Below are 20,895 nucleotides of genomic sequence, written 5' to 3' on the forward strand. Positions count from 1 at the left end.
TGCGGGGAGGACAGGAGCCCCAGGGCCAAACCTGACAGCTGTGAGGGAGCAGGGCGAGGCACAGCTGTGCCCACAGCGGGGTCAGGGCCCCTCAGAGCGCCCCGGGCCGGGCCGGGCCGGCCGCACCCGCGGCCCCTCCGCTCCCGCGGGCGGCCACACACACAAAAGAGAGTGCTTATCGCCCCTCGCTTATTTAAGGACTCCTCGACCAATCAGAGATAAGGGCGTGGCTAAACTGGGAGGATTGACAAGCCCCCAAGACCCCGCTCCGAAGAGCGGGGAAGGGGGCGGGGAGAAGCGGCCGCAGCCAATCGCCACGGGCGAGCTGGCGGCTGGGCCAATCAGCGGCGCGGGGGGCGTGTCCCGCCGCGGGGTCAGGCCGGGAGCGAAGGCGCCCGTCGCTCCCTGTTCCTCCCGCTCCGCTCGCGGCCGAGCCTGCTCACCGCGGGATCCCTCCGCCTGCGCGCAGCGGCCGGCGGGGTGTGCGCGCCGCTCCGTGCCCCTCCGCCCGGGAGGGATTACTTCCCGCGGTCGCGGCGGCGGGGCGGCCCCGGCGGGGCCGGGGGATGGAGGCACCGGGCGCCCGCCGGAGGGACGGAGGAGCCGCCCCGTGAGGGAGGAACGGGAGCGCAGCGGCCTCCTCGGGGCCGCCGGCGGGCGGGGACCCCGCGGCCAGGCCGCGCCTCAGCGCTCGGGCCTGCGCCGCCCTCAGCGGGGCCCGGCCCGGCCCTGCCCGCCCGGGGCTGCCCCAGGCCGGGTGTGCGAGCCCCGGCCGGGGCGTGCTCGGCGCGGGGCACCATGGTGGAGAAGCGGTGCCCGCGGCTGCAGCGGGACGGCGTGTACCGCTGGTTCTCCGAGCTGCCCTCGCCGCAGCGCGTGGAGTTCCTGTGCGGCCTCCTGGACCTGTGCATCCCGCTGGAGCTGCGCTTCCTGGGCGCCTGCCTGGAGGACCTGGCCCGCAAGGATTATCACTCCCTGCGCGACTCCGAGATCAAGGCGAACAACCCGGCCGACCTGGGCAGCCTCACCAACCTGACGGACGAGGTGGTGCGCAGCAAGCTGCTGGTGTCCCTCGCCCTGCTCGGCTCTGCCCACCGCGAGGCCGCCGGGGTCCTGTTCCGCACCCTCACCCACATCGACTCGGTCATCAACAACTACGGGCTGCAGCTCAACGAGGGCCGCACGGGGGATGAGTTCCTGTTGCTCTTCACCATGGCATCCAACCACCCGGCGTTCAGCTTCCACCAGAAGCAGGTGCTGAGGCAGGAGCTCACCCAGATCCAGAGCCTCATGGCCAGCACCAGCAAGAATCCCAGCACCTCTACCCTCAACACCATGGCAACCTATCCTGGCTGCCATAAGGTGGGTTGTCCTGCCTTTCTGCGCGCTGGAATGGCACCGGGCTGTGCCTTCGGCTCTCATTTCAAACAGTGCTTTAGCGCCGTGGTAAATGGCAGCTACAGAGGCAGGCGTTTGGTTGATGGTGGGCATGGCCAGCTGAGGGCACAGGATGGAGTTTTTAGGAGCTTGTGACATTTAAATGAGAAGGGGTGCACGGGCAGATCACCAGCAGCAATATAAGCCTTCCCTGATTGCTCCTGAGAGCATCTGCTGGGGGAACAGTCCTGCCAGCTGCGTGGAAAACCGGTGATTTAGGAAGGGGAATAAAAGCATGGCCAGATAAAAGCATCTGTTTGAAAGTTCCCCCTGGAAAAAGTTGGAAAGGAGGAGTAGCTGTCCAGTGTCCAAAGCATCTTGGTGAGACTGGGTTTTGTTTAGAGGGATGTGATGGCAAACGTTTGGAGTTGCTGGTGTTAAGCCCAAAGAAATGCTGTCGTTTTCTGTCACTCTGCATCCCTCGGGTATTGATCCTGGTGTCGGGGTTCACCGTCATTAACTTGCTGTTCTTTCATTCAGTTGCCAGCAGTTAGGCCAGACAGGAACGATTTAAGATGTGCTCTAAGTCATTGGATGTGTGGCTGCTTAATTGCTCTCAGCCCGCTACAAATTAGGGAGGCAAAGTGTCTTTGCCTGATTTTAACCAGCTTGAAAGTTCAGCCTAAGCACCAGCTTAGAAGGGGCTTGTGAGAAGTTAACAGGCTGCAGCCTTTGAGGGTGAGTGGATGATGTGTTACCCTGCTCTTGGGAAAGGTGGGAATACCTAAAAGCTGTGAAAACCCCTGGATTGGAGTAATGTCCTCAATAAAGCTGTTTCTCAGGGCTCAGTAGAGATTTCACTAAGTTGAGTGTTGAATTCCAGACTGAGACAGAAATCTGTGCACAGCCTTCCCCTGAATACAAATTCCCTTCCAATTTCATGTTTCTTTAAACACCTCTGCTTTGTAAAACTGAGATGTGTTCAGCTTCATAATTTTCTTATTCTTCCCTCCCTGCCTTGTTCCTAATCTCCTGTAGTAAGGGGGAAAGAACAAGGCATGGGAGAGCCTCTTCATTCAGCTGAAACCTCCATGTGGATAAAATATAGCTGGAAAGAATATTTCACACAGCATGCAGAAGGGTATAATTCAAACCAGAAAAAAGCTTCTTTTCAGATACTTCACTACTTGCAGCTTCCCTTATTCAAATGATGCAGCGACCCTGGCTTGGAAAGGAAACACTGTAAATCATGTCCAAGTTCCCCCAAAATAAGACAAGCAAGAAAAAAAGATAAAATCAGGCAGGCAGGAAGGCTTTTGAGTGTCTTCTTTCTGAGCTGCAGGATTTATGGAGCTGAGAAACTCCAGCAGTATTTATGTCAATCTAAGATGGACGGAGAATCCATCCTGCCATTTTTCCTGCCAGGAATAAGGCAGCCAGGATCGTTTGATTTTTCTTTTCTTCTGAGCTCACTGAAGGGTTGTCTCTTTGAAAAGCACATTTTTATAGATTGTGTTGAAGAATCTTGGTTGCTAAGTACAGAGTAGTGAGAGGGAACACAAAGGTGACTTTGCCTTCACAGTCTCTGAATGTGCATTTGTTTGAAGTGATGCAGATTTCCTTAAGATTATTTTTTTGTTGTTGTTCTGAACTGGGGAATTCTGTTACTTTTAGAGTAAGCAGTTGGCTTAAACCAGGAGTTGGATGAAGCAAGTGGAAAAAACAATCTCTTTCTCCATTCAGCCCTGTTTAAATATGCACAAATAAATTCCAACACCGAGTCCTTGAGGTGTTACCAAGTGTTGTTGTGACAATCCTTATTTTGTAACATCACCTAGAAAAAACCAGTGTGGCTGTGGAGAGAAGGTGAGTGCCCTGGGCTGCTGCTCTTCCTGCTTGGAATTGGAGGAGAATTCCCTCCCTGGTGCCAGCACTTGCTCCTGTTGCTTTACTCCAGGGTTAGCCACGCTGAGCTGGAAGCTGGGTGTTAAATGGGGGAATTCTCCTCTCTGAGCTCCTCCTTAAGGAGCTGGAGAAGTGCTCCCCATCTGAGGTCCTGAAAACTTTGGGATGGTGTGGATGTGAGATGGATTGCAGGCAGGGAGCTGGTTGGGAACTGGCTGAGTTATCCTCAGTTTCCCCCTTGGGAGAGTGAGAATAGGGTGTAACTCTTGTGTAACTGTACCTGCCCTGCTGTTACAATTTCTGATTTATGGTTAACTTGTTTAGTCCGGGAGATGCAACAGAAATCTGAGCCGTGCTCTTTGTTCTCCTTGCAGACACCGATGGGAATGTGCTGCTTCTGCCTAGCCAGCCCTATTAAAATGTGCCCCAACCTGGTATTAGCTATAACTTTTTCCAGAGGATTGGACCTTGCATTCCTTTTTCCATCTCCTCTTTCACATTTAACAGTGAAATATCTCAAAATCAAATTGTGTTTAACGGTGAAGAGACTGAACAGTTGATACAAATTTACTGTAAATATTTAATGATTTCTCAAGTAGCTTTGGGGTAGGTGAACACAGCTGAAGGTGGTCAGTGATGCAAACTGCTTTTTGCTGTTTCCTTTTGCTGCCCACAGCTGCTGACTGTGAGGAGGCTTAAAACAGCTGCCCATGTATTTTTTGTGCTTTTTCAGGTGCTTCTTGTCTTATCTGAACCTTAACTGTGCAGGAAAAGGTGGCTGTGGCTGGCTTTAAGTAGGTCAGTAATTATGAGATTGATGGGTTCTACCTGATGATATAAAATGAACATTTTATGAACAGGAGGGAAAATGCTGCCCTCTCTACATGGCCTTGGACTCTGTGAGGATGGAATCATGGAATGTCCTGAGTTGGAAGGGACCCACAAAGATCAGTGAGTCCAGCTCCTGGTGCTGCCCAGGACATCCCAGCAATTCCCCCTGGCTCTGCACAGCTCCTGCCAGGAGGGGACAGGTCCCAGGGAACAGGGACAGGAGGAGAGGGAATGGCCTCAGGTTGGACACCAGCAGGAATTTCCCCATGGAAAGGGGGATCAGGGATTGGAGCTGCCCAGGGAGGGTTGGATTGCCCATCCCTGAGGTGTCCCAGCAAGGCAGGAGGTGGCACTCTGGGCTGGGGACAAGGTGGGGATTGGTCACAGCTTGGACTTGATCACCTTGGAGGTCTTTTCCAAGCTCAGTGATCCTGTGATTCTCTGCTGGGGTGGATGGCAGATGGAAACACAAATCTGAACTTGGGTTCTGTTCTGCATTGATGCTGGACACCACAACAGGAATCTCTGCATGGACTTTCCCTCTCGAGAACTCTACTGCCAGTAACTCTGAGGGCAGAACTTCAGAGCTGGGGAAGTTACTCATGAGTCTGTCACTCTGATTCCTGGAGTTGTTTCATCTCCTCATTGAGATTGTGCTGAAAAACCAGGGAAATAAGAGAATGCTTTGGGTGCTCAGCACCTGCTCTGCTGTGACAAGAGCTCTTCAGTGCAGTCAGGGTGATGAGCTGTAGGTTTAGATCAGATATTAGGAAGGAATTCTTGGCTCTGAGGGTGCTGAGGCCCTGGCACAGGCTGTCCAGAGAAGCTGTGGCTGTCCCTGAATCCCTGGAAGTGTCCAAGGCCAGGTTGGACAGGGCTTGGAGCAGCCATGGCAGGGGCTGGAGTGAGAGGAGCTTTAAGGTCCTTGCCCACCCAAAGCATTCCTTGGTTCTGTGGTGATGATTCTGATCTGGCTGTGGGTTCAGCTGCAGAGCCAGGGTCAGAAATAGTCCCCCTGAGTGCAGTTTGTTTGCAGCTGAAGAGAAATAAGGGGCAGTGACCCCACAGTTATGTGCTTGTTTCGGGCTGGTATCTTGTGAATGGGAAGGAGAAGTCTTGCCCAGTCAGCTTCCAAATACTGCACCAATGGCTATTTCAAGTTTATAGCATAAGGGACTATTTTTCACTCATGCTAATTCCATAGGCTCCTCTAAAACTTCCAAAGAACTCAAGGCTGAGTATTGGGAGCTGTGGAGATTTCTGAGGGATCCATTTCAAACATTTTCACCTGTCTGCACTGTTTGCCTCAGGAGCATGAATGGACATAACTCCATTGAGAAATATTCTGATATTTTTACTTCACCAATGGAGTGAGGAGTTATAAAAAACCATCACTTGCTGGGTTGAAGCTGAGTTGTCAAGCCCTCACAGAGACAGCAGTGCAGCTATTAAGTGATCTATGTCAGCTGCCTCTATGGCTTTTTTTGAGCTGTGTAGGGATAGAATAAATCATGACAAACTTAATTTTTAGCCTCTTTGAGGGTATTTCATGGATTGAGCAGAGGACCACGTTGAGAGCAGTCGCTGACTGGGGTTAGAGTGTTTACTCACTGGTATCAGGAGTTGCTATCTCAGAATGATCTCACTTTCCAAACCACATGAATCCAACCTCAGGAGCTGTAGGGACAGGTCTTGTAGCTTCCAGCTGGTGGCATTGCCAAGCCCTGCATGTCTTTTGCATGGCCTTTGAGAATTTTTGGGTACTCCAGGCAATGTGGATTGCACACACCTCTTGATATTCCACTTTAGAAATGTCAGGCTTCCCCCTCTGGCTCTTTTCTTACTCATCTGAAATGTGATTAAATGGTTTAGTCTCAAACCTGCAATATTTTCAGAAATGAGCTTTACATATAAAGGAATCCTTGGACAACCATGGTCTTGGGCAGTAGCAATATTAATTAGCCCCAAATTGACTTTGCCTAATTGTATGCTACATGGTGAACCTGAGTTTAGGAACCTAAAGGAGTTTGCTTGGGAAATGCACCATGCACCCAAACATCAGGGACAGAGCAGCCAAAAAAATGTGTGTTGAGCTAATAATGATGATGGTTTTTTCCATGAACTGTTTTCCCATTTATTTTTGCACGGGCTGAATGAAGTTTTTGTTTTAAAAAGTGCATTCCACTTCACTTTTTTTTTTTTTTAATTTACTCTTTTTTCTACTAATTACCTCAGAACTGTTAGTTGTCAGTGAAGCAGCACTGAAGTGAGTCTCGTTCTTGTGGGATAAAGATTCCTGTTGGATGTTTTGGACTGTAGGAGATCCAGACTGTTTTAATGGAATCAGTGCCTGAGCTGGAGGAGATCCTGCAGCAGATCTGGAGTGGAGAGGCAGAGCCAGCAGAAGTTAACCACACCTCACAGGCATTCCAGGGGCTGACTTCAAAGGTGCTGAACAGCAGCCTTGTTTGGAAGTGTTTAACCATTTGGTTTAGTGGGTTTGTAAATGTTTGAGTTGCTAAAACAGAGGTCCTGTCACCTTCAGTGGCAGTGGGTGCAGCCCTGCCTCTCTTCCTGGCAGGGCAGAGCTCAGCCTCTTCTGTCATCTTTAATATTCAAATATTCTACTCTCCATTTATTTGCTCCGGAGTGCTTTTTATCCCTAAGAAAAGCAAATATAGTCCCGAGAACATAGATAAGATTTCTTAGAGCCCACAGAATTTTATTATAGAAATGCTGGATCTAATTTGTCTGTGGAATCAAGACCCATTGTCATACTTCTAGTTGAATTTGACTTCAGTCTTGGAGCCAGTTGAATTGAAGCTGTTTCTTCCTGAGATTTGAAATGGGTATCCATTCAAGCAAAAGGATGTTGATATGGTTCAGATCTGTGTTGTTTTGCATGGGGTTTGTAATGAGCAAACTTCTAAATTCCTCACTCTTGCTTCATGCTGAAACAGAATTTTTCCATTGATTCCACTGGGATATATCCTTAAATCAGCATTGGGAGGGATAAACCTTTTAGCAGGTGTTCAGGCTGGTACAGAGTTGCAGGGGTTTTGTGAATAGCTGAAGTGATCCAGAAATAATCAGATCAGTTACTTAAGAGCCAGGTCTTAATTTTAATTACAGACCTGCCAAGTCCTGATGATAAATAGTGAAAGTGAACACTTCTCATGTGTATTATGAATTCTTCTCCAATACTGACTTCTTTTATCTCCATAAGTGGAAGAAAGAAGGACATTGAGAGGCTGGAGGGTGTCCAGGGAAGGGAATGGAGCTAGGCAGGGTCTGGAACCCCAGGAGGGGCTGAGGGAGCTGGGAAGGGGCTCAGCCTGGAGAAAAGGAGGCTCAGGGGGGCCCCTGTGGCTGTGAACAACTCCTGCCAGGAGGGGACAGCCAGGGGGACAGGCTCTGCTCCAGGGAACTGGGACAGGAGCAGAGGAAACAGCCTCAGCTGCTCCTGGGGAGGTTTAGGCTGGATATTAGGGAAAATTGCTTCATTGAAAGGGTGTTCAGGCATTAGAATGGGCTGCCCAGGGAAGCAATGGAATCACCATCCCAGGAAGTGCCAAAAAACGTGTGAGTGAGGCACTGGGGGATATGGTTCAGTGGTGATCATGGTAGGACTTGGTCTCTCAGAGGTCCTTTCCAGCATTAATGACTCTGTGCTTCCATGATTCTGTGGAGTTTTATTACACTCAAGCTGTTATTTAAGTGAATGTTGAGGAGGGGAAGGAGGGAGAGCTAGAATTCAGTGGATTTGTGACCTGTCAGATAATTTCTTTGTGAATTGTTGCAGAAGAGACAGGGGTGGCTGGCTTTTGGTGGCATCACCTGAAGAAACAGGGTCAGGTTTGTGCACCAGTGCTGGGGTGTAGAGCAGCAGTGTCTGTTCCAAGGTCTGCTGAGAAGCAGGGATTTGTTTTGATTTTGAGGTGGTTTGAATGATTGGTTTGTAAAATTCAGATTTGATTAATCCAGTACCTCTATGGTAGATTTATGTTCCTGTTATTGGCAGTGTTCACCATTCTTTAAGCAAAGGGGTTTTAGTGGAAATTAGTCTATAAAATCCAGCCCAGCCTTATTTTGGTCCATCTGCTCTCCTGAATTCATGAGGAGCCTTGGAGCAGGTGTGTGATTGTCCTGTGGTGTTTAAGTACCACATGCCTCATTTCATTCCAGAGAGTCTCCCAGGACAGAACCATCTGATCAATTATCCATTATCCCATTTCCCTGTGAATTGCCTCTTCACCCTTTGTGTTCCTCCTCTAGGAGAAAAGGTGTATTTTGTAGCTGCTGAAACATGGAGGCACCTGGCTCTCACAGCTTATTTGGACTGTTGGAACCACTTGAATTTTAACACAAACCAAACACTTCCAGCTGCATCCACATCCCAGTCCAACAAAGCAACTAAATATGTGTAAATTCAAGTGGTGAGCACTTTACTGGGTGTGTGGAGAGTGTGGGGTGTTTGTGAGCGCTTCTTAACCATCCTCATGGAAGAGCCTGAATCTTCCAAAGGAGAAGGTTGGAATTTTCTTCTTCTGGTGGGAGAGCACTCAGGAGTTTGGGTGTGAGCAGATGCAGGAGTGGTGCCCGAGGCAGTGGTTTCACAAGGCTGCCTTGTTACCACCCAGGGGAAGGTGTGGGCTCTGTCCTGCCCCTCCTGGCCTTGCTCTGCATCTGGAATTCACATCCCTGCATGAGTTGCTCTGTCTCCCATTGGGTTTAGCCTGATGAGCAATCATACGGTGTCAGCCTGGCAGCTGAGTGTCAGCAGTGCATTTTTATTGAGATTACTTAAACCCCTGAGTTTGTCCCTTTGGTGGGAGTCAGCCTGAGCTGGCAGGGGCCGTGTCCTTGCCATGAAACTTCTCCTGGAGCCCTGTTGCCAACAGGATTGCACCACGTTAAAGACCTTGGTGTTAACCTCAAATAAGCTGCTGTTAATACTCAGTAATATGAACCTGGCAGGACAGGAGTGGAGTGGTTTTTACCCCCTGGAGGCACTGTTCCAGTTCCTGGGCTCACTCCTACATGTTACCTACTGCTGGAGGGCACTTTATGGCTAAAACCCCGTTTTTAAAGGAGATTTCAAAAGCCACTTTGGACAGAAGCATTTCTCTGTGGGACTCTCAATTTATCACTGGCCATTGTTGAAAACATGGGAAAGTTTTTCTGTGTGATCAGTGGGAGAATGTGTTTGTGTGGCTTGGGGCTCCAGGACCTCACTTAACTCACTCATTGCTCCCATATATTGTTTGCTTTTCCTGTGTAATACATGACCTAAATTTCTTACCTAACAAGGTATAGAAATCCATATTTTGTTCCCTCAGATCCTGTATCATTGTTCCATGTGTCCATGGTGCTTTGGGTAGGAGCTCTGTTGATTTTTTTTTTTTTTTTTTAATATTTTTGGCTCCACTTCAAACTAAGTCAGCAAATACTTTGCTATTAAACCATGTATTTTCTGTGCTCTGTTTATTTTTTCAAAGGAACAGATAATTGCTGTTTTGGTAAAACTCTGACCACATTAAGTTTGACTCCTATCAATCCTGTTATTTTTATGAAAGACTTTGCTGTATTCAGTGTTAGCAAAGCTGACAGTTACCCAGCTTCCCAGATTTCCCATTTTCCATAGTGATTCCCACTGCCTGGGACAGAGCCACTTCAGGCAGCAGTGCCTGAGAGAGCAGCACCACCTGTGGGGAGCACCTGGTTTATTTTCCTGTGTGCTTTTTAATGGATTGAGAGCTCAGGAGAGCTTCCAGAGCTGCTTTTGCTGTCCCAGGAAGATCTGAACCTGTTAGGACATCTCTGGTGCTGAGAAGGAAATCACAGAATTAATGAGTTGGAAAAGACCTTGGAGATCATCAAGGCCAACCTGTCACTGCACTCGGTGGGAAAGGAGGTTGGGTTTGGGTGATGACAGGTGAAAATGGGAAAAATGTGATAATGGCAGAATTCTAGCAAGGAATTCTGTTCCCTTGGCATGTTTGTCATCAACCCCTGGGTCAAAGCAATTGTTTCTCTTCCTGGTAACTCCTGGGGGTGGAGGACTCCAGGGCAGCATTCAGTGATCCTTCTGAATAATCTGTGTTGGGAAGGATCCACTTTTCAGTGGCTGATACCAATTTTGATCCTGTCATCATTGCAGTGGAGAGTGAGGCAGAGAAGAATTCACTCTGAGCCTCAGTCGCTGAGCAGTGATCAATTTTCTTTGTGATTTTCAATCCTGCCTTTAACTTGAAATGCAGGAGCCAGCAGGGTTTGCATCTGGAAAATCAGAAGTCCATCTGTGAGGCAGATGCTTTGCTGTGGAGGGAGCAGATCAAAGGGTCCCAGGATCACCAAGGTTAGGAGAGACCTTGAAGCTCATCTCACCTTCCTCCCGACCAGCGTGCTCCAGTCAAAGATGCAGCATTAGAATGGAGTAAAAATAGTTTTAAGGATCTTTTCTGCACCCACTTTCAGCTTTTAAAGGTGTTGAAGGAGCCTTCAGGCCACTGTGGTGTGGAAGGAATTCCTGAACAATGCAGTGAAGCTATGGAGAGGTGCATCAGAAGGTTTTCCTTCTCCCTGGAAACGCTGTGCTGGGGTAAAACCAGGCAGAATATTTAACTCTGGCCTTGCTGCTAGTTTTGGTGGCTCTTTATGGACTGTTTCTGCTGATGTTCTCAAGTAATTTCTGTAGAAAAATCCAGTCTTTTATTCAGAGGTCTAATGCTGTTTTTTTCTTAGACCTTGAGTGATTCATGGGGTTTTTTTTCCTGCATTTATAAAATGTCACTCCTGTGGTTTGTTATGATGTATGGCCTGAACATTCCTGGTTCTTGTGATGCCAACTTATCCATCTTCACTGTGGCCTGTTAGTGCCTCAGCAAACAAGCCCTGAACAGTTCTGGAGCTGCAGATGTTTATTCCTAAATGGCATCTTGGCTTTCTCACAGATGTTACAGCTCCTAAAAGGTCCAGAGCAATTTGCTCCCTGCTTCTCCAAACCCTTATCTCCCTGGAATGCCTCGTTCTTTATTCCAAATCCACTTTGTCCCGAGGAGCTGTTTGTGCTGAGCCTAAACCAGGGATTTCAGGAGTGTTCAGATATGGAGAACTCTCCTTCCTGAATTTCTGCAGCTGAATTTGAACAGGTCCTTCCTGTAAAGCTTTTCCCAGTGTTTCTCCTAACCCTCCCAGGACAATATCTCCTGCAGTTCTGAGCTGATGGGTTATTGTTCCTCTGTTTGGCTTGGCCTCAAGTTGGAGAAAAAAAAAAAAAAAGAAGGATAAAAAAAATGCTGTTACTATTTTGGAACTTTGATTTGCAAACCACTTTTCATTATTTCACTTTCCCTAAACAAATCCAAACCGTTGCAGTATCGTGATGTTTAAGTCAGTGGAAAAAATGATTTCAAAGTTTGGAATGGAAGCTTTAAGCAGTGGGATTCAGTGGTTCTAACACCATTCAGCTCCCTAACAAAGTGCTCCATTTGGAACTAATCAGAGCTTTGTGATTTTTCTAGGCCAATTTGGAACTGCTTTGATGTGCGACGGGATCAGATAGTATGAGCTCAGGCAGACAAGACATATGGGCTAAATTAATCCTTAGCAAGTCTAGGAAAATTAAATCTTTATGGAAAAAAAATGGAGGTTATGTATAAACAAAATGCAAATTATAAGCTGCACGCGATGCTTGTTGTAAGGAGAGTGGAGAGGAAGGAATACAAGATAAGAGGCAATAAATTGTAACAAACTGCTTGTTCAGAGGTTTTCTGGAGCTGTGTGGCTGCTCTTACCCAGCTTCAATCATTCTGAATGTTTATATTTCTGATTATTCTGAATATTTGGAACCTGCTTGTCCAGGATAACGCAGCCCTGCCGGAGCTCCTTTCCCAGCTTGCTCCTCTGTGCTGTCCCTGTGCCAGGAGGATGGTGCTCAGCCCTCTGGAACTTCCTCCCAGCAGCCCTGGGCTGGAGGGAGACTTTAATGAGCTCCAGGAGAGAGGCTGTGTGAGATAAGCTCAGCTAAAGACTGACTTTGGCAAAGGAAATTTAAATTTAAACTCTTCCCCACCCTCCTGCCAAGCTGGGAGTTTAATGGTTGGTCTAAGGCAAAGCTTGGTGTTAAGTTTTGTTATTGGTGGGAAGCTGTGCTGAAGAAATAATTAGATAAATGTAACACTTTTGCATTTATATATATAAAATAAACTTTATTTTTTTGTCAAGAAGTGCTGAAAAGGAAAACTGCTCCCTGTAACCCTCTTTTTTCCTGACACTCATCTGCCATTCTGGATTGATTTCTTTACACATAGAAGCTTTTTTATGGATGTCAAGTACACAGAGCCTTTCACTTGTTCCACTGCCTTAAAGTGTGTATAAATCTATAAATGTCAGTCTTAAAATGGAGCTTACAATAGGTAATTGCATGGAGTGGGGCTGTGCTATTTCTGACTCGCTTTGTGTGTGCTGACTGACGGCAACGTGGAACAGGAGGGTGTGCAAAGTATTGTTTTCTGCAGAAACTGCCCCAGCTCAGGGCACTGGGTCAAGTTAGCAGGGTCTGGGGGAGCCTTTTCCCTCACAGGGACCTGCAGCTGCTGCTTTGGAGTTACCCTGAGTGAAGGAGAACTAATTTTGTTATGGCAAGATGCACTTTTTCTCCTGTGATTTGTGCCAGGCTAAAAAATCCATGTGGAATTCTAATTACAGCTCTCCCTCCCAGCAGCTCAGGTTGATTCCAGATGTAACAGTTGAATTTCAAGTCACACAGTTACTCTGAGTAGTTACTGGCAGTGTTTTTGTTGGTCTGAACTCCCTCTTTAAAGCATCTTTTCCTCTTCAAGGTTCTCAAACCCTTTTTTGTTTTGATCTTTCAACCTTCTGCTTGGGCATTGTTAGGATAGAAGTTTCCATTGAAATATGATCATGACAGGTTATTAAATGGCAAAGACAAGAAAATCAGGGTTTTGCTAAGAATTTTTCATTGCAGTCTGTTGTGGAAATGCTTGGGAATGCCTTCAGTCTCCTCCTGGAGAGGTAATGGAGCCCCATGGAGCCACTTCTGCTCCCCTGGAACCAGGATGGGGAGGGAGTGGGAAGAGAGAAACAGGGGGAATTCCTGCCTTAGGATAAAGACAATTTAATGGGGAAAACAAAAGTTCAAGACAATTTAATAGGGAAAACAAAAGTTCAAGACAATTTAATGGGGAAAACAAAAGCCACACATGCCAGTAAAGCAAAGGAATCAATTCCCCATGGATGGGATGGATTTGCTAGGAAACCTCACAGGTCATGGTGACTGGGGAAGAGTATTGGGGTCACTGAATGTCCCCTGCTTCCTTCTTTCCCTCAGCTTTCCATACTGAGCATGATGCCACAGGCCTGGAATATCCCTTGGAGCAGCTGTGCTCAGCTGGCTGCCCCTCGTGTCCCCTCCCAAACCCTCGTGTCCCCTCCCAAACCCTCGTGTCCCCTCCCAAACCCTCGTGTCCCCTCCCAAACCCTCGTGTCCCCTCCCAAACCCTCGTGTCCCCCCAGACTCTGTGCTGCTGGGGTGGGGTGAGGACCCCAAAAGGCCTCGGCTGTGTCAGCCCTGCTCAGCAGTGACCAAAGCATCCCTGACTTATCCACAGCTTCCAGCACAAATCCAAACCAGCCTCACAGTGCAGAAAATTAACTCTACCCCACCCAAAACCAGCACAGTGTCATAACATAAAGGTGACATTTTCCAAGAGCCCTTTTCCCCAGTTTTCTTGTGGAAAAGTTAAAATCTGTGGTGTGCAGAGGTTAAAGGTCTTGCAATCTCTCTCCAATTGACTGCTGGGTGACTATTGTTTAAAAAAGAATTATGCTGTAAGTAGCTTTTTAGATTAGCCAAGATAATCTCAGTTTGTGAATAGCTGCTGACTGAAAGCACTTCCCTGAACTGTTACTTGGGGAATATCAGGAGTAACACCCTCAGTTTTGAGAGAAGCCAGCTTCTCCTGAGTGCCTTCCCAGGGGATCCCTCCCTGCACAGAAGGTGTGATGTTTGTGTGTTCCCTCCGTTTATTTTAATGGATTTTTGTACTTTTCCTTCCAGGTCACTCCAAGGTCGGAGACCCCCATCAACAGTGTCGGTAACAGTTTGGAAAATGTGCTCCACACATCCACACATTCCATGGAGGAGTCACTACCCAAGAGGCCTTCGGGGAAACACTCCAAAGGTGTGTCCTTCTCCTCCTGCCTGCTGCCCCTGGGGAACCAGCTCAGATCCTTGGTGGTGCTCAGCTGTGTTTTCTTTGGGGTTGGAGGCTGGAATTCTGCTGCTTTATTCTGGGTTGTGCAGTGGAAGTCAGAAGGGTTTGGAGGAAGTGTGAGTGTGTCAGGGAGAAAGGGCCAGTGAGAGAGGAGTATCCTGATTTTTCCATTAAAAAATAAACAACAAAGTTTTTTGAGATACCCACTCTTGGAGAATATTTTTGAGAGCAAAGCTGGTATTTCAAGAGAAGGTATCTTGGGTATTCCACCTCTCAGCAGGTTATTTCTTGGATAAAGGGAAGAGGCATTTACACAGTTTGACTGCCACTTCCACCTTTCTCTTGCTTTCCCAAATGGGAAACTGAGTGAGAAGTGGAAGATAGGAGAGAGATCTTGCACCTTTCTCTGTTACAAAATAAATCTGTTTTTTTTTAATGCTATATTGCATGCTGACCTGGCTAAAAACTGGGCTTAGCAAATCAGGGTTAATTATTCCATTTCCACACTCCAGGCTCTCTCTGCAAATATGAAAATGTCCAGGCTGAAATGTGACTAACAATGTTTTTATTTAATGCATTTAAAAAATCACTGGTGATGAGGAAAGTCTTTGAACTGGGAGCTGCTCTTTGTGCAGAACAGCTTTTGGGAGCCCTCTAGGGCAGAATTAATCAGGGGAGATATCTGCCCTCATATGTTGCCTTCAAATAGCATTAAAAATAATGTCAGGCACCATCTAAATTTTTTAATTTGGAATTTGTTCTCTTTTCTTCTTTTCCACTGGCTTTCTACAGAACTTTGCAAATACAGTTTGATACCAGAGAAATTCAAGAACTTCAAAGCACATCTTCACTCAGAGGATCTGGTACAGCTCAGAAAGGGTTAAATGTCCCAAGAAATGTTGACTTTCCTCCCCAGCCCTCCTTTTCAGTGACACACTCCACTGTAATCCCAGAAGTGGAAGGAGCAGTCATTTTTTACAGCCCAGTAATGCTGGAAGTAGCCATTTCTCCAGCTGTAAAAACCATCAGGGTAGAAGAAAACGCAGCACTAAGCAGAAGCATGCCTGGGTTTGTGGCTTTCATCTGATTAAAAATAGGACAGGGTTCAACACTGTTTTCATTTGTACTCAGTGATTGCTATTCCAGTACCATATATGCTAAGATTAGTCATGGTACGCTGTGAAAATTAATTAGGTTTTGCTCTGATCTGTTTTTCTCTTATAGAATACCTGCCTCGTGTTCAGTGTAATTTACAGAGTGCCTCAGTGATGGCTGGGAAAAGGGGGTGTGGAACAAATACTGATATCCTGCTTTCTGCTTCACCAGCAGTGTTGAGTTCTCCTTGATGTTTTGGGGTTCTGTTTCTTCAGCTTGGAGTGCAATTTAGGATTATTTGCCACCTGAATCCACTGTTCCTGACTTATATTCCTCATTTTCATAGCAAGCACAGCTTTTCATTTGGCAGGACCCACCAACTTTTTAACCTGGAGTACATAAAACTGTCATGAAAGCACGAGATGCTTGATTTTCATGTTGTTATTTTTTAGTGAGCCTGGTTTCAGCCAGCTTGACAGGACAGGATTTCTCCCTAGAAGTAAGGAGCTGCCCAAGGTCATCATTCCTCTCCTGGCAAAGCCCTGGAGCTGGAAGTGCCTCAGTTAAAAAGGCTGGAGCTGACACATGACAAAGAAAAGAGAAATGGGAAAGGTGCAGTATTTGTTGTGCTTAGCTGGATTAGAGACAGTTTGTATTAACCCAGGGAATGTTTTAATCCTGATTTGGAGACGTGTCAGTAATTTAATTTACTCTCCCCAGCTGAACAGTGACTGGGGTTGTAGCAGCTTGGACCTGAAAGCTCTCAGTGGCTGTGTTTTCCTTAATCTGCCACTTTTGGCATCAAGTGTGGAGTTCCTACATGGGAGGGAGGCAGGAAGAGAGGAGCTTTCTGCTGGATCTCTGTGGCAGTGTGTGTGCTCTTGGAAGTGGGAGCTGGAATGTTTGTACAGCTTCGTGCAGAGACTTGTCAGATACCTGGGAGTAATTTCAGCAGAATTGTGCTGCCTCAGGAAATGACTTTATAACAGGAGTGTCATCCTGAGAAGTGCACCAACCTTTGCTTTTACCTCAGAGGCCCAGCTCGCTGTGGGAGCAGTGTCAGGCATTAAATCATAAATTGTGCAGTGATTTGGATTGGAAAGGACCTTAAAGATTGTCTAATTCCATGGGCAGGAACCTTCCACTAGCCCAGGTGCTGGAGCCATGCTGTAATACTCAGGTTGTGGAGAGTGGTGAGCAGCAAACTCTTGGTTTTTTTATCAGAATTCCTCAGTTTTTCTCCAGGCTAAACCCCTTTGTCCCTGTGTACATATCCATGGTAAAATGGGATAAACCAGGTGGACATTGCTTCCAAGTGAAAGTTGTGGCCCTGGGAAGTTCTGTGCCTGCTGACATAAATATTTTGGGGATCTGTGCTCTATCTGGGCTTTTCTTTTATGAAATCAAGTTTAAAAATTTGCCCTGTGCAAGTAGAGAAAAAAATACAGATGGGTTCTGACAGAAGGATGTGGAGCTCTCGTGAAATTCAGCAACTGTAACTTGCTCTGTGAATTGTGCTTTTTATTCCTGTTTTGAGCAGTGGTTTGGGGCTGTTCAAAGCTGTTTCCACAGATGGGGAATTGTTTTAAGTGGAGGTAGCTTTGGGAAGTGGGGGCGGTCCCTGTTCTCAGGATCTGGCTGTTGTGCTGGAAGCTGCAGTCAGGCTTGTTCACAGGTACTGAGGCACTGACAGATCTCTGGTCAAGCAGAGCAGAGATAAACACAGAGATCCTTGGGTTACACACAATTAAAATTCCAAGAGAGATGTGTTGATTTCTGTCCCTCTTCCCACTGTTCCTCGAATGTAGTCAGGTTTATTAATGGTTTTAATACCATTTGAATAAAACATTCAAATACAAGTTGGGCATTCTTTGTCCCTCAGCCTTTCCCAGTACAAAGTGGTTAAAAAAAGTCACGAGTTAAAATTGCTTTTCCCTGCTTTGTTTTGCAGGCAATCCTCTGCTGGTAGCAAAGGGAAATTCAAGAAATTCCATTTCTATTCCAAAGTTCAGGAGGAGCTGTGTGACCCATGGGAAGCCCCGTGCACAGAGCTAATTTTTAACAAGCCTATGGATGTAGGGTTGGGGTAATTCCCAAAAGAGAGTAGTTATTGGTTATCACAGCTGACTGAAAAAATCAGCTTGTTTTTATTTGTTCAAAAAAGCAATAGGAATTTTCCATGCTCCAGAGATGTTGTTAATTACTCTTTTGCTGTCAGGTTCCAAGGATTTGGCCGTTAGGTGGAGAGCAGTGGAGGCAAGTCCTGCTCTCTGCATGTGACATATTTTAGCAATGTATTAAACATGCTCACTGACCACAGCATATTTTCCAAACACACAGAGGAATTAAATGCATTAGACCAGATGTTGAAGTGCAGAACAAAAGCATCTTTATTATAAAGACAGCATAAGTTACAAACATCCCAGGACAGAGACTGTGCAGGCTTCATCCTGCCACTGCTCTCAGTAAAACCAGTAAAAATCTCAGTAAATCAGTAAAATCCTGATTTGTCCTGGCCTCTGGGTGAAGTTTCCTGCCCTGGAGGTTTAGAATTTACTCATCCCTGATCATTTTGCAGGTGGCCCTTGCCATGTCCCTCCCCAGAGCAGCCTGGACAGTGTTTTCCTCAGCTGAACAAGTCTCATTTTCTGCAGTGACAGGAACTCTCCTATTCTGGTGTTTCCTGTATATTTATCTTGCCTTTCCTCTGTTGCCACACAAAACCCTCCAAATTGTCTCCACGCCAGCCTGATTTCAAATGAGGCAACTGTTGAAATCTGATCCTTCTACAGTGAAGCTGAATCATAATTCTTGCAACACAGGATCTAAGGATAGGCACAAACTGCTTCTGGAGAGTGAGGAGTAAAGCTTTGAGATGGAAAATGGGGGCAGGAGCCTTTATTCTACAATCTCTTCTCCATTTAGCTCTGCTGAGCACAGGAAAACCAATTGCTTAATTGAAGGGATGCTCTGAGTCCACACACGAGTCCTGAAAGCCTTGATGTGTCCAGACTTGGATAAACACATGGAACAGCACATGGCTGACTGCATAAAAGTCTGTGGGCATGAAGGAAAACAAGCTCTAAGTGCATCTCAGGAATATATTGATTTATTTTTCAGTCAATATTGGGATGTAAATCTGTCCCTGCTTGCTGAGGCCAGGTGGGATCAGTTGGAGGTGGCTTCTGGTGCTGGTCAGGTGCAGCCAGTGTTGGTATCTGAATTATTTCATGACAATAGGCAGCAGCAATGGGTGATGTCAGCCTCCCAGAACGTCTCACCACTATTTTTGCTGCTCTGTTTTCCTTGGCAAAATGTGTTTGTACGGTCTTGCACCTTTTTTTCTCTCCCACTTCCTTGACTCATTCTTTTTCCATAAGAAACCAGGCTGCAGGAGCTCTCCCAGTTTAATGGCGACTGACAGCCTTTTCCTCTTGAAATGTTTGATACCAGCCTGCTGAAGGCAGAAAATACAGGGAGAGGGGGAAAAAAAGCTCTGAAATCTATTTTGTTCAGGTCCAGACTTCAGACTGCCTTGTTCTGCATCAGTTGTGGAGCTGGATTATTCTATTTTTAAGTAACTGCATCATCTCCAACAATATTGGGTCAACTACTGGTAGGGTAGGGCTTAAAGAAATATTTAGGCTATGATAATCCTTCAGGAAAAATCTCCCTCTCCCAACTGTATATAATTTTTCAGCTGTTTGTGTATGTCCTTGTTCATTTTCCCTCTGAAGGGAGAGCTCTGCTTCTAAACTTGAGCAATGTAGGTTGAGATCACACACCAGGCAGTGCATTCCTGACCTTCTGTCTCTGCCACATGAGTTGTTTGAGGAATATCAAGTAGTTACAGTGAATTCTAGAAGTCAAACCCAAGGATTAGCGTGCTCCAAAAAAACATGTTTGGATGTTTTCCCCTATGCTAAAAGATTATTGTATGTTAAGGAATTTTTTGGTGATGCATAAATCACGTTGCTCAATGTGGAGTTGAGAGTTCAGTTCAGGTTGGAGGTTTGATTTTGCAATAAAGACAATACTCAAGTTTAGGCGTTTAAAAACATCAGAAATGTATTTCACCTCATGTTTTTATTGATAGTTCAGTTGTCCTCTGCTTACAGAAGGCCATTTTATATCCCCAAAGCCAGGGTGAGTGGTTGTTACAGAGCTGGGAGTGGAGCTCCTCATGCTGGGGCTGCACTTGGACTCTGACTAATTGATGTTGTCAGCTGTTAAAAGTTAACTTTTATCTTCTCTCGAGGTTGAAATCAGTATTTCTTTGTCACCCTCATTGTCTCCTTTTCCCTGCAATAAGCCTGATCAGGAGAGATTGCTGTGATAGGATGGAAGGGGACAGGAGGCAGCACAGAACTGCTCTGGCTGCATGGAAGGTGGCTCCTGGAGCCTGCTCTGTCACAGCCTTCTGTGCACTCCTGAAACTGCTCCTGGAGCCTGCTCTGTCACAGCCTTCTGTGCCCTCCTGAAACTGCTCCTGGAGCCTGCTCTGTCACAGCCTTCTGTGCCATCTGAAACTGCTCCTGGAGCCTGCTCTGTCACAGCCTTCTGTGCCATCTGAAACTGCTCCTGGAGCCTGCTCTGTCACAGCCTTCTGTGCCATCTGAAACTGCTCCTGGAGCCTGCTCTGTCACAGCCTTCTGTGCACGTCTGAAACTGCTCCTGGAGCCTGCTCTGTCACAGCCTTCTGTGCATGTCTCAAACTGCTCCTGGAGCCTGCTCTGTCACAGCCTTCTGTGCACTCCTGAAACTGCTCCTGGAGCCTGCTCTGTCACAGCCTTCTGTGCCATCTGAAACTGCTCCTGGAGCCTGCTCTGTCACAGCCTTCTGTGCATGTCTCAAACTGCTCCTGGAGCCTGCTCTGTCACAGCCTTCTGTGCACTCCTGAAAGTGCTCCTGGAGCCTGCTCTGTCACAGCCTTCTGTGCCCTCCTGAAACTGCTCCTGGAGCCTGCTCTGTCACAGCCTTCTGTGCACTCCTGAAAGTGCTCCTGGAGCCTGCTCTGTCACAGCCTTCTGTGCCATCTGAAACTGCTCCTGGAGCCTGCTCTGTCACAGCCTTCTGTGCCATCTGAAACTGCTCCTGGAGCCTGCTCTGTCACAGCCTTCTGTGCCATCTGAAACTGCTCCTGGAGCCTGCTCTGTCACAGCCTTCTGTGCACGTCTGAAACTGCTCCTGGAGCCTGCTCTGTCACAGCCTTCTGTGCATGTCTCAAACTGCTCCTGGAGCCTGCTCTGTCACAGCCTTCTGTGCACTCCTGAAACTGCTCCTGGAGCCTGCTCTGTCACAGCCTTCTGTGCCCTCCTGAAACTGCTCCTGGAGCCTGCTCTGTCACAGCCTTCTGTGCACTCCTGAAACTGCTCCTGGAGCCTGCTCTGTCACAGCCTTCTGTGCATGTCTCAAACTGCTCCTGGAGCCTGCTCTGTCACAGCCTTCT

The 20,895-nt window shown here is 47.1% G+C and overlaps 1 protein-coding gene across 1 annotated transcript in view; it reads left to right on the forward strand.

Moving 5' to 3' along the window:
• Positions 1 to 374: 374 nt before the first annotated feature.
• ZCCHC14 (zinc finger CCHC-type containing 14) overlaps positions 375 to 20,895 on the forward strand; it is a 49,362-nt gene continuing 28,841 nt past the window's right edge. Inside the window, exons 1-2 of the mRNA XM_064387260.1 lie at positions 375 to 1,362; positions 14,195 to 14,318. Of these exons, the coding sequence (XP_064243330.1) occupies positions 799 to 1,362; positions 14,195 to 14,318 (688 nt within the window). The 5' untranslated portion in view covers positions 375 to 798. The remainder of the gene's footprint in view (positions 1,363 to 14,194; positions 14,319 to 20,895) is intronic.

Source organism: Passer domesticus, chromosome 12 (assembly GCF_036417665.1).
Source record: "Passer domesticus isolate bPasDom1 chromosome 12, bPasDom1.hap1, whole genome shotgun sequence".
Lineage (NCBI taxonomy): Eukaryota > Metazoa > Chordata > Aves > Passeriformes > Passeridae > Passer > Passer domesticus.